Source organism: Mesitornis unicolor, unplaced genomic scaffold (genome assembly GCF_000695765.1).
Source record: "Mesitornis unicolor isolate BGI_N332 unplaced genomic scaffold, ASM69576v1 scaffold43882, whole genome shotgun sequence".
In the NCBI taxonomy this organism is placed as follows: Eukaryota; Metazoa; Chordata; class Aves; order Mesitornithiformes; family Mesitornithidae; genus Mesitornis; species Mesitornis unicolor.
In genome coordinates, this window is record NW_010170791.1 from 3,397 (window position 1) to 14,584 (window position 11,188).

Below are 11,188 nucleotides of genomic sequence, written 5' to 3' on the forward strand. Positions count from 1 at the left end.
ACATGCTTGTCTCCTCCCTTCCCTTCCCTTCCCTTCCCTTCCCTTCCCTTCCCTTCCCTTCCCTTCCCTTCCCTTCTTCCCTTCCTTTCCATCTGTCTTCCTGTCTTCCTGTCCACATCTTCTCTTCCCAGTAGGTGTGTGTCCCGGTTTGAAATCAGTGCAGAATACAAAATAGTGCCAGCTGTGTAATACACATTTCATGGGTAACACCATTGAGTTCCTTACCACCAGCTGCAGGGCTTGTCACAATCTCCTTTGAATCAGTTCATTTCCCCAATGTGGGAAAAAACTATCACTTCGGATTTTTGCTGGGTTGGTTCTTGCCACATTAATGAATCAATCAGGTAACAGGAGGGCCTGGCAAGCCCACAGGCCAGAATAAGGTAGCAGGAGCAGGTAACTGGTTTGGGGGAGAGACAGGGATGAGCAGGACCTTGTGTGACAGCTTACTTCACCTTGTGGGACTCCAGCCATAGCACTTCACCTGTGAAATACAGAAATGGAGAACACAGCTGCAGGCAGCTGTCCTCGAGATGGCAGAATTTTGTTACTACTGCCAAGTCACACAATGTGAAGTAAATACATCCAATGAGGTGTTACTGAGGTCTTCTTAATTCTTTCTCTTCGCAGTAAATCCATCCTGAAATGCGCTAAGCAACTTGCAGAAGAAGCTGAGTAGCTCTTAGATTTGTATCCGGATTCAGAAAAATGCAGTCCTTTGCAATGTCGTTTTCCGTTCCTCATTACAAATTGGTGAGGCAGAGTTTGGGAGGCAGGGTTCACTAAACACTGGGCACGCCTTCATGTAAATATCAGTTATTTTATTTGCATTTATCAGTGCCTTTGTATATGACATTGAGCACTAGGATAACACTTCTTCAAAACGCTGTGCAATAATGGAAATGAGAATAGGCAATATAATGAAGCATTTGACTGACTTGCTTTAATAGTCAGCAGACTTCAGGACATGCACTGTCCCTGTTTGTGTCCTAGCTTAGTCTGTAAGACAGTATTTGCCTTTTTTCCCCCAAGAAAACAGCTATATTGGCAAATAAAATGCCTGTAATTGGCCCAAATTGTAAGGCAATCTGTATACCTATGTGCATTTTTAGAGCCTTGTAACCTTATACCAATTTTCTGTATTATGCAGCCACATGGAGGCCTGATAGTTGTGAAGACACTGACTTTCATCCTGGTTGCTACTTATCGAGCAGGCATGTATCCCAGTGTGTGCGTGGAAGCTGTGGAGAAACTAGGTAAGAGAAATCCTGTACCTGTGTGCCTGCGTGCTGTTATCTCACCGATTAGCTCCACCCTTGCAAACAGGTTCAGAAATTCACCTGACAAACCGCCAAATCCCAAAAATCTGGGAAACTGAACACACGCATCATTATGGCTCCACAGCTAAACCTTCTCCAGGTATCACATCCCAGTGTGCTCCAAAGCCTCCGTGGGTATGAACAGCTTCCCAGACTCTTTCCTCGGCTGTTCTGGCACTAGTTTTCTTTTAGCTACCCCTCAGCAAAATGAGACCTGGCAGTCACATTTTCTTGACCTCAATGCCTAATGCTGAGGTCTTAAGCAGACTTTTGCAGAGCATCAGCTGTGATACTCTGCTTCACAGTCCACTTAAACTCCCTCTAGAAAGCCTAGTCCCTAGAAGAAAGCTGGAGTCTCTTTTTCTACACGTGAATCTCGAGACATTGAATTTTCTTCTCTCACAGTAGCAAAGCACCTCTTCTGTAACCAGAGTGCCCGTTTCCTTCCCTCTCCTGCCTGCTTCCTTTGTGTGAGTCCTCTTAAGTTTCTCTCTCTAGGGCTCAATGTTTTAAAGACATCCAGCTCTTTGTTTCCCATTTGGGAATATTGCAAAACCCAGCCCTTTGCAGACCAGCTGCAGAATCCTGATATAATCTCAAATGTAGTTTTCCCTTTGTGTGAGGTACTGGGAAGGATTAATCACTCTTATTGTCCTTGGTTTGGGAGATGAAGAACAGAGTTACACATCTGATGTATGGCTGACTCCATATCAAGGACACAATCGTTTTATCACATAATCCAAATAGGTAAAATGCACAAGAGTAGATTCCCAGAATAGCCTTGGTTTTCACGGGAGGGGTAATTCTAAGGAATTTCTAAGTAATTTCAAGGATGTTTCTAAAGAATATTTTGTAAAGCAATGATCTCCAACTTAATCTACGTGTATGCCCATCTTCTTTCACTAAATAGGAATGAAATTGTAGGCCCACTATGCTCCTAGTTTTTGTTCCTCACTTAGGTGCCTAAAAGTCGTGGAGCTAATTTGTGTTTTGGAGCATAAGCTATTTAGGCTGGAATGAGCTCTAAGACTCTCAGTAACAAATTTTTATCAGACCTTTTTCAAAAGGCTTTTACAGTTCAAAAAGCTACGGTCAAGAACAGGGTTTTAGAGGCTCTAATGCAGGTTTTAAACCATACTTGCCTTCTGGACTCATGGAAGCCTGATTCTTGGCCCCTGAACTTTGTTTAACCAAAACACATCTGACTGCAGACAGGTCAGGAGAAGAGGGAAGTGGATTGCCCATGTTTTTTGGATCCTTCCTATGTTCATTTCATCTTCAACTCTCAGAGTGACCTCAGGCTGCTTTAAGTTATGTCCTTGGCCATTGTTTTTGTCAGTGTCCCATAGCAAGTTGAGCACAAAACCATTGTACCAGCACTGCACTGCCTTGCTTATCTTGTGCTTCAGATGTGATTTTGCCTGATCCCTGACATATTTAAGAGCTGTGATGAATCTGTTAGATATTAGGTATTATAGATCTTTGTATGGCCAGCACATTAACTTCAAATAATACGATTTTTGGGGAACATTTATGTGCTGGGCTATGAATTGATGAACAGAGAGATTTCCCATCCTGGTAACATTTGCCATAAGGTAAGGACAAACAGCTTCAAGCAGTAACCTCAAGGACGTCCACTGGGTTAAGTCTACTGAGAGCATCAGTTAGAGTTTTAAATCACTGGTCAAAATGGGTGTGAAATACTACCAAACCAGAATGGTCTTGCCAGGTAAGGGGTGTTTTCAAGGGATTGTCTCCTTCTAGGGCAGCAGTTAATGAGAATAAATCTAAGAGTTGGGCCTTATATTTTAAGCTAATTCCCCACTAGCTCTATCCTAGTGTTTTTTCTGCAGTACTACATATGGAGCTGGAGCAGATCCAAAAGCTGCCATTGTGGTTTTTAGCCCCAGGTCTGCCCATCTGGCTCAGAAACAAATTCAGGAGCCGTATGACAGTTGATAGTAGCTGCTTTGCTGCCATGGGAGGAGCAGACATTGTTGAGAGATGGCAAAAAATGCCAGCACTTGCAAAATCCTGTAACAATTTGCACACAAGTTATGTGGTCTTGCAAAGAATCCCATTGTCCATAATTGGCCACTGTTCCTGAATACAGTCTAAGGTGTTTCCAGGGCCAGATTTGCAGCAGTTTTGTCAATGTGTATTTTCTGGAGTTTATTCTTGCTGTTCTAGATGATTTCTTTGCAAAAAGAAAACAAAGTAGCTTTTTCTTGCGTGTTACCAGAGATTTCTGAAAACAATTTAGGTTTGAAGGGCTCAGTGTTTATTCTTTAGAACACACAATACCTCATGAATGAAGGTATTAGTATTTTTAATTTTCAGCTAGAAATATTGCTGTCTTATTTCGAGTACAATATAGTCTTAGGTGGACTTGAACTTAAAAAAAAAGCATCTCCACTGCAGCAGTTCTGTATATGATTTTTCTCATTGTGTTTTTGTTTTGAGTGGGTTTGTTTTTAAATTTAATTTCCTTGTGTTATTACAGCAGACTTCTTTAGAGAGAAAGGTAGCTGAAACAGCAGAAAACTTGAACTTCATCAACCTCAGGACTGCTAATGAGGAAATAAAGTACAGGAGTTTGAAGCATTATCCAATTTAAGCATGAAACTGCTGCTTTGCAACATTGTGACTGCTAAGTTTCCTTCTCTTTTTCCAAGAACACTCCAGGGCTGCTCCTAAGAGGACTACTCTATGCATCTATCATCTAAGTATCTTAACTGAACTGAAAGTGATGACTTCAAGATTTGGTTTAAGATGCTCTGCTTCATCTTTCTAATGTTGTCTTTTAGCCTGTGTCCAGATAAGAAAATTATTAAGCTCACTAAGCAACATAAGTTCTCTAATAGCTTGAGTAGCATCACAGACCCAAGGGACTAAGGAAATTGTTACCTTAACAGATTTCAGATTGTCCTGTACATCTTTCAATATTACAAATAAAACACATTCTTAACATGTCAGTTTGCACTGTCATTGAGTGCTACATCAAGTTATTTTAAACTGTGGTAGATTGCAAAGTTCTGTGAGGACTGGGAGGGAGGGACATCATTACCAGACCTGGATCAGACTGTGTGTACTGTAAGACATCAAAGACTCCACATTTGAGTGAACCCATTACTGTACAGGGACAGCTGGAGCTCTGCCTGTATCACCAGGTGAAGAGCAGGCGTAAGAAGACCAGGCTCCATGATCTTATCTGAAGAAACAAATAAATTACTAACTCTTGGAGACATGTAAGAGCAAAATAATTTTTAGCTACATTTGTTTCTAAATTTGTTTAGAAGAAGACTTTCAAAGCCTGAATCCAAAAATCTCAAAATCAATAGGAAAAAAATCCACAGAAGAATCCCACACATGGACAGACACACGGTTTATCATTTTTAAATACTCTGAAGTGTTGGTTTTATTCCCTGACAACTCTCAAATACTCAAGAGCTGGTGACTAGGACATGGACAAAGGCATGATCAGATCCTTCTCGAGGAAATGGTAAAGCTCAACAAAGAGGTGAGATCAGGGAGCTGAAACACCAAGTAGAAATGCACGGTGCTGACAGACATGAACCAGTAAACTGCACACTGCTGCCTTACAGGAACAAGAGCACAAGAAAGCCTCCCCGGGTGGATACATAGCAAAAGGACTGCCACAGCTCATGTGCCTTTCAGGAGATTTAAGTAAATCTGGTCAGCGCTACTCAGAGTTCAGAAATGAAAGCAGTAGTTCTGGGCTCTGCCCCAGAACATCCAACTATGCACGTATCCAGTGATCTGCACAGGGAAGGCACTGCACCAAACCTCCCCGTGTGCTGGGGGGAGCAGTGAATCTCCACCTCAGTGCCAAAGGGGACAGTACAATTAGGGCTCAATCTGTGGAATAAACTAGGTCCACAGGTAGAAATAGGAGTGAAATGTGCCAATATTTCTGACTGCTCACATCTGTCTCTCCAAAGGAAAACACAACCTCATCCTGTTCCACCCCTTGAATTGGTGGAGAATGGCCAATGGCAAGGGCACAGCTGGGAGAGGAGGAGCTGGGACCAGACTCTGTTCTGGGGGAGGAACTGGGATCAGACTCCATCCGAGGACAGGCTGGGCTCAGTCCTGGTGTGGAAAACGTCCTCCCTTCATTACAGGAAAAAGGTCAGTCACACACTGTGCCCAGGAATCACTTCTTTAAATTGTTGTTTTGGGCCACTGCCCGTAGATCTGACAGTTTGAAGTTGCTGCATTTAGTTGGAAACTTGAGTTTCAACTCCCGTGGTTTTCTGTGCATTTGAAAGCAAGGTATTTGGATTCTCACGGTAGTTCTTCTTATATTTTTGTGAGTCTGCTGCTAGTGACAAAGAAAAGCCTTTATAAAAATGCAGTCTCGTGAACTGTGTTGGAAGAGGGATAAACACTTCCTTCACATCTTATTTTTAATTGACTTAATTTGGACAGATTAAGAGAGCAGAAGGGGGGTGGTATCTGATGGGCTTCCCATTAAATTTCTGTGCCAATACAAATTTTGTGTGGCTGGATTAAATGGTTCAGCTGAAAACAACAGACAGCCTCAGAAAGAAAAGACTTTAAGTTGCATTTTATACGAATAATTGGAAGTGTTTAGTCACTGTAAATGGCCATAGAGCACCACCCTGTGGGGATTTACAGTCCTTGAATGCTTTTATCATTCTCCATACAAGTAAGTATGCAGTTAGTCTTTAATGAGCAAATATCAGAATGAAGTGATTTTATGGAAGGCATAGTGGGCTGTCACACGGTGGTGTTTACTCAAAGAGGCTCTGGCTTGCAGAGCACATGTTTTTGGCTGGCATCCCTAAACAGTATTCAGTATATTACCAGCTCTTGGGAAATAACACAGTCGTTCCTGTTATGATTCTTTCCTCATCTCCTTCCACCCAGTACCCAGGGGGCAGAAGGAAGACTGCTCCAGATTTAGTTTTCATAGGTGGGAGGAGGTTTGATATCTCAGCGCTTCTCAAAAGTTGCTGGTGCCAAAACTGAGGAACCCAGGAACAGCGCTGGAGGAGTTAGTTAAGGAGTCCTGCAGCAGCGGGACTCTCTACCATAGTGAATCAGGCACACAGGAATCACTTGCTCAGGCAAGGGAAATAAATAGGGATTTTAAAAACCATTTGCCATTTAAAAAAACAGTTTTTAAAACCATCTTTCACTCACACTAACTCACCACTGTGCCTTTGCCTATCTTCCAGTTGCCCTCTACGGGCTGAATCGTAAGGCAGCCCTTACATGGTTTTAGATGTGTCAAATAAAGGCTCTTTCTGCTGAGAAATTTAAAATCCCTTTCGTGCCTACTATTTTAAGGGTCTGTGTCCTTTAGTCAGTTGAGCACTGGAGCCCTAATCATGCTGGAAGTTGAGAGCAAAGGATGCTATTTTCATTTGCGTGCTACCTTTTAAAGTTATGGCGAGTGGGTGCTCAGTGCTGCTGGATGCACATATGGCCCTGTGCAGGGTTATGACTTGATGCCAGGGGATCTTGCTTGTGTCTGCACTCATGCTGGGTTTTTTGTTTGTTTGTTTGTTTTCTTTCAGAGAAAATGTTGGCAGCCCATTTTGATTGCCCAGGAGGCCCAGAAAATCTCTACGTGAAAGAAGTGATGAAACCACATCCAGGAGAAGGAGAAGTTCTTGTGAAGGTCTCTGCCAGCGCTCTGAATAGGGCCGATTTACTCCAGGTATGTGAATGTGAAGCAGATTTATGCACCTGAAAACGACACCAATTTTTCAAGCCCCTATCTGAAGTCTTGACAAATCTGAAGAGTTAAAAGAGATTGGGCCTGGTGAGCATTTGGATGGGAGTCTTCGAAGGGAATGTTCATAGGGCTGAAAGAAGAGATGTCTGTTGATTCAGCAGACAAATGTTTTTATCTGGGTCACTGCAATGCTGGGGTAGCATGGAAAGGCAGCTCCCTCTCAAGAGAGGATGTAAAACTGGAGCTTTGGTCTTTCTAGGTGCTCAGACCGTTCTCTGGGCTAACAGAGAACATTTGAGATGAATGTGAAATGTTCCACTGGATCAATTCCAGCCTGGGAAAATCACATTCAGATTGTTATATCTGAGCTGCTTTAATTTGAGCTGAAAGCCACACTCTGCAACTGCAGACCATAACACCTCCCCAACATGGACTGGCCTGGACAAAGGAGACTTGCAACAAATTGAACATGTACGCTGTTTTAAGAATAAAATATACTTAGGAAACAAGAATTGTTGCCAGAGTATAAAGATCCTCGATTAACTGGAATATTTGCACAGCACAAAATCAGGATTAAATAATAGGAATTTAGGTTGGAGGCACGTGAACAAAATACTGCGGGTCATTACGCTCACTGATGTGTGGCTTCTCCTTCCCTTGCCCTCTCTTTTCTTCTCTTTTAGAGGAGAGGGAAGTACCCTCCCCCCAAAGGAGCGAGTGATATTTTAGGCTTAGAAGCAGCTGGGCGCGTGGCTGGGCTGGGACCTGGCTGCAAGGGCCGCTGGAAGATGGGCGATGCAGTGATGGCTCTGCTCTCCGGAGGTGGCCAGGCACAATACGTTACAGTACCCGAAGGCCACCTGATGCCAGTCCCCAGTGATATGACTTTTATTCAGGCTGCAGCCATTCCTGAAGCTTGGTTAACAGCCTTTCAACTGCTGCATTTTGTAGGTGAGAGGCACATTTGCAAATCTATCCCACCAAAACAGCTCCTCTTCCTTTCTGTTATGAAATCCTCTCTTTGTTGCCTCGGTCTGAATGCCGTTTGCCTTTGAAAAGCCTTTTCTCTGTCACTCCATTCACACGGGTCACAATCCAGTATGCCAGACCCAAATCCTGAAATCTTGACCACATCTCCCCAGTCACAACTTGCTCTGCTGATTTCTTATTTACGAGAAAGGATGTGGAAAGATGGCCAGTTTTTCTTTTCATCCATGTTTCTCAGCTTAAATGGCGATTTCCATTAAGCCTAAACTCTGAAATAACTTACATGTACTACAACTGAAAACACATCCTACATCTAAATATTTGATTTCCCTGAAAGCATGCCCATGTCATTAACTTTCCTCCCTAATTGCCTATAATCTACAGTAGGCAATATCTTTTACCTTGCCTCACAGAGACATTAATTGTAGGTAGAATGCCCTCTGAGCTGATATAAAACAGCTGTAAGCTCACACTCTTTGTGTTGAAGATGTGCTACGGTGGCACTAACAACAGCACTGGCCAGGGTTTTCCTCACCTCAGCAGCTCGGTCATGGATGCCCAGAACTGGACAGGGCCAAGCTAAAGTCATTCCCCTGATGTTGGTAAAATGGAGTTCTGTTGGTACACTGCCAGTGATGTTAGTTCTGGATTTGTTTCTTTTATGAAAGATACGACGTTGTAAACAAAGCCCACTCAAGGGGACCTCTTTCAGCTTCCTCTTCAGTATTTTCCCCCCGATCATGTTTTAATCCAAAGGTGATGCCAAAAGGGTAACTGTTTCCCTCATGTCCCCCTTCAGGTAAAATACAGAAGGGCGAAAGAGTGCTGATCCACGCTGGAGCCAGTGGCGTTGGTTTGGCAGCCATTCAGCTGGTAAGACTGGCGAAAGCTGTTCCCATCGTGACAGCAGGAACTGAAGAGAAACTGAAAGCAGCTTCAACTGCTGGAGCAGCTGCAGGGTTCAACTACAAGAATGAAGATTTTAGTGAAAAGGTCTTGGAGTTCACCCAAGGTAAGAAACTCCGTGTGAAAGACACCGGTAGAGTTGAGTGTGTGCATCCTAACAGATACACACATACAACCTTGAAATGTCACCTTCATCGGTGAAGGAGCAGACAGTACTGAGCTGTCGGCACAACTGAACATCCTGGTCAGCCCAAGGATGTATCATGGATCTTTCCTTAGTTTCACTGTGCTCTGTTTTCTGCAGGAACTCTCTTTGGCTTTCCATTCATTTGGGGCATAAACATTGTACCTGTGTTACTGTTGCCTCCACAAGGAACTGTGGGACCAAATCCTCACAGTTCTCTTTGTAAATGTTTGAGTATGAGCACAAAACTCAGTTCTCTTACTGTTAGAAAGAAGTTGGCTTTTCTCAGCATTTGGAATGGTTTATGACAGAGTCTGCATCTGGATATCTACAATGGTTCTTTGTTTGCTCTTGAATCTCTAATTCCTTACAAATCACCGTGTCAATTCCTAATTTCAGTAGAAAGATTTAAATAAGAATTGCAGGATTGATTCTGTACCTATAAAAAACAAGGCTTCAGTTTTGCCTGAAATTATCTGACCTTTAAGGCAGCTCAACCACATCCCTGAAATCTTTTCTGCTTCTACTTGAGGTTCTGGAGTAGATATTATCTTAGATTGTGTTGGTGGCTCATACTGGGAGAAGAATCTCAACTGCCTGAGCACTGATGGCCGCTGGATTATTTATGGCCTGCTGAGTGGAGGTGAAGTACACGGAGATTTGCTTGCAAGGCTGCTTTCCAAAAGAGCGAGCATCCATACAAGTCTGTTACGATCACGAGACAAGGAGGCAAGTAATGGCTGTCAACAGCGTACACAGTTTGGTCTCAAAATTGATGATAGTGCTGCGAGCTTTCTTTTGACCAGTGTTAAAGCAGAATCCAACGCATTGATACCAAAAAAGCACCACCTGGAACTGTTTCTGCATACCTTGGAAAGCATTGCAAAACTAAGTTATATTTTTCCCTTTTCTATTTTTATTAAGTGCCTCCCTTTTAGAACTACTGAATCAGGGGACTGATACCCAGGACCTCTTGACATACTTCATGAGTACCATAATTTCAAGATTTGGCTAAGCAGCAGCAAAACTCAAGTAGTCAGGCAACTTGATCAAGTCAGGGCAGCGTGGATGGGGGGAGAGAAAAACTTCTATTAAATATTTTTTCCAAGTAGATGGAAAATGGTCACTTGGATACTTAGAAATTATGAAAGAAAAGACACTTTATGTGGAAAATTCTCAGACGTTACAGCACAAGACAGCAGTGTAGAGCCCTAGGACAGGTTCTGTCTATGATCTAATACATCATATTCTCAAGAATTTTCTCAGTTTGAGTTTAAATGTTCCTGCACTGAGCTTATACCACTTGTTGGGTGAATTGCATTCAATTAAAATATAATTAATCTCAAGGCTTTCTTCTTTGTAATCTCCACCTGTCAGATGTTCACATGTTCATCTCACTGTGTGAATGTCACACAGTCTCCCTGAGAACTGTGCACATCTTGTACGCTGTGCTTAGATACATCTCTGTGAATGAAATGAAATTATTAGAAATCATCTTCACAATGCTTTCATTTTTCCTTCAGTACAAGGAGCAGCTGGTGAAAGCCTTCACAGAAAACGCGCTGCCGCATTTTTCTGGAGGAGCCTCCCCTCGTCTCCAACCACGCGTTGACAGCGTTTACCCTCTGCACGAGATTGCAGAGGCACACAGGATCATGGAAGAAAATAAGAATATCGGCAAAATTGTCATTGAAATGCCTGCTTCATCTTAAAGAAAGGCCTACTGCTGCACTTGTTGCAGGGCCACAATCGTCAGGGGTGTCTGGCAAGCAGAGCACCTGCCGTTTCTGGTTCCAGAGCCAGACTGATTTGTTGTGGGAGGACGACAAAAAGGAGAGGTAAAGCAAAGCCTTTCAGGATGTGTTTAATAATTAAAGGTTCACGTCGCAGCTCCGGCATCGTGTCTTGATTGCAGAAACAAAACGTGGGCGATGCAGGAGAAAACTGCGAGGCTCCAACTGCCAACCTCAGCCTCCAGTTCCTTCGCTGTCCCTTCCCGGAGCCTTCTCGCCCTGCGCCCACCACCGACCGCCGGCTCGGCCCCCGTACCCCGCGCAATCCCCA

The 11,188-nt window shown here is 43.3% G+C and overlaps 2 protein-coding genes across 2 annotated transcripts in view; both read left to right on the forward strand.

Annotated features, from left to right (window-relative positions):
• PFN4 (profilin family, member 4) overlaps positions 1-3,851 on the forward strand; it is a 5,859-nt gene extending 2,008 nt beyond the window's left edge. Inside the window, 2 exon segments of the mRNA XM_010179795.1 lie at positions 1,151-1,256; positions 3,823-3,851. Of these exon segments, the coding sequence (XP_010178097.1) occupies positions 1,151-1,256; positions 3,823-3,851 (135 nt within the window).
• A 3,034-nt stretch (positions 3,852-6,885) lies between these two features.
• On the forward strand, positions 6,886-10,920 carry TP53I3 (tumor protein p53 inducible protein 3). Its single transcript, XM_010179796.1, has 5 exons — positions 6,886-7,029; positions 7,731-7,998; positions 8,834-9,046; positions 9,657-9,853; positions 10,648-10,920. The coding sequence occupies exons 1-5, from the start codon at positions 6,892-6,894 to the stop codon at positions 10,834-10,836; spliced, it is 1,005 nt and encodes a 334-aa protein (XP_010178098.1). The 5' UTR covers positions 6,886-6,891; the 3' UTR covers positions 10,837-10,920.
• Positions 10,921-11,188: the final 268 nt, after the last annotated feature.

Bases quoted from the DNA above. Each gene is read 5' to 3' on its own strand.
- TP53I3 (XM_010179796.1), top strand. From the start codon at position 6,892: ATGTTGGCAGCCCATTTTGATTGCCCAGGAGGCCCAGAAAATCTCTAC. The intron at 7,999-8,833 runs GTGAGAGGCACA...GTCCCCCTTCAG, and splicing joins TCAACTGCTGCATTTTGTAG to GTAAAATACAGAAGGGCGAA. The intron at 9,047-9,656 runs GTAAGAAACTCC...CTTCTACTTGAG, and splicing joins GGTCTTGGAGTTCACCCAAG to GTTCTGGAGTAGATATTATC.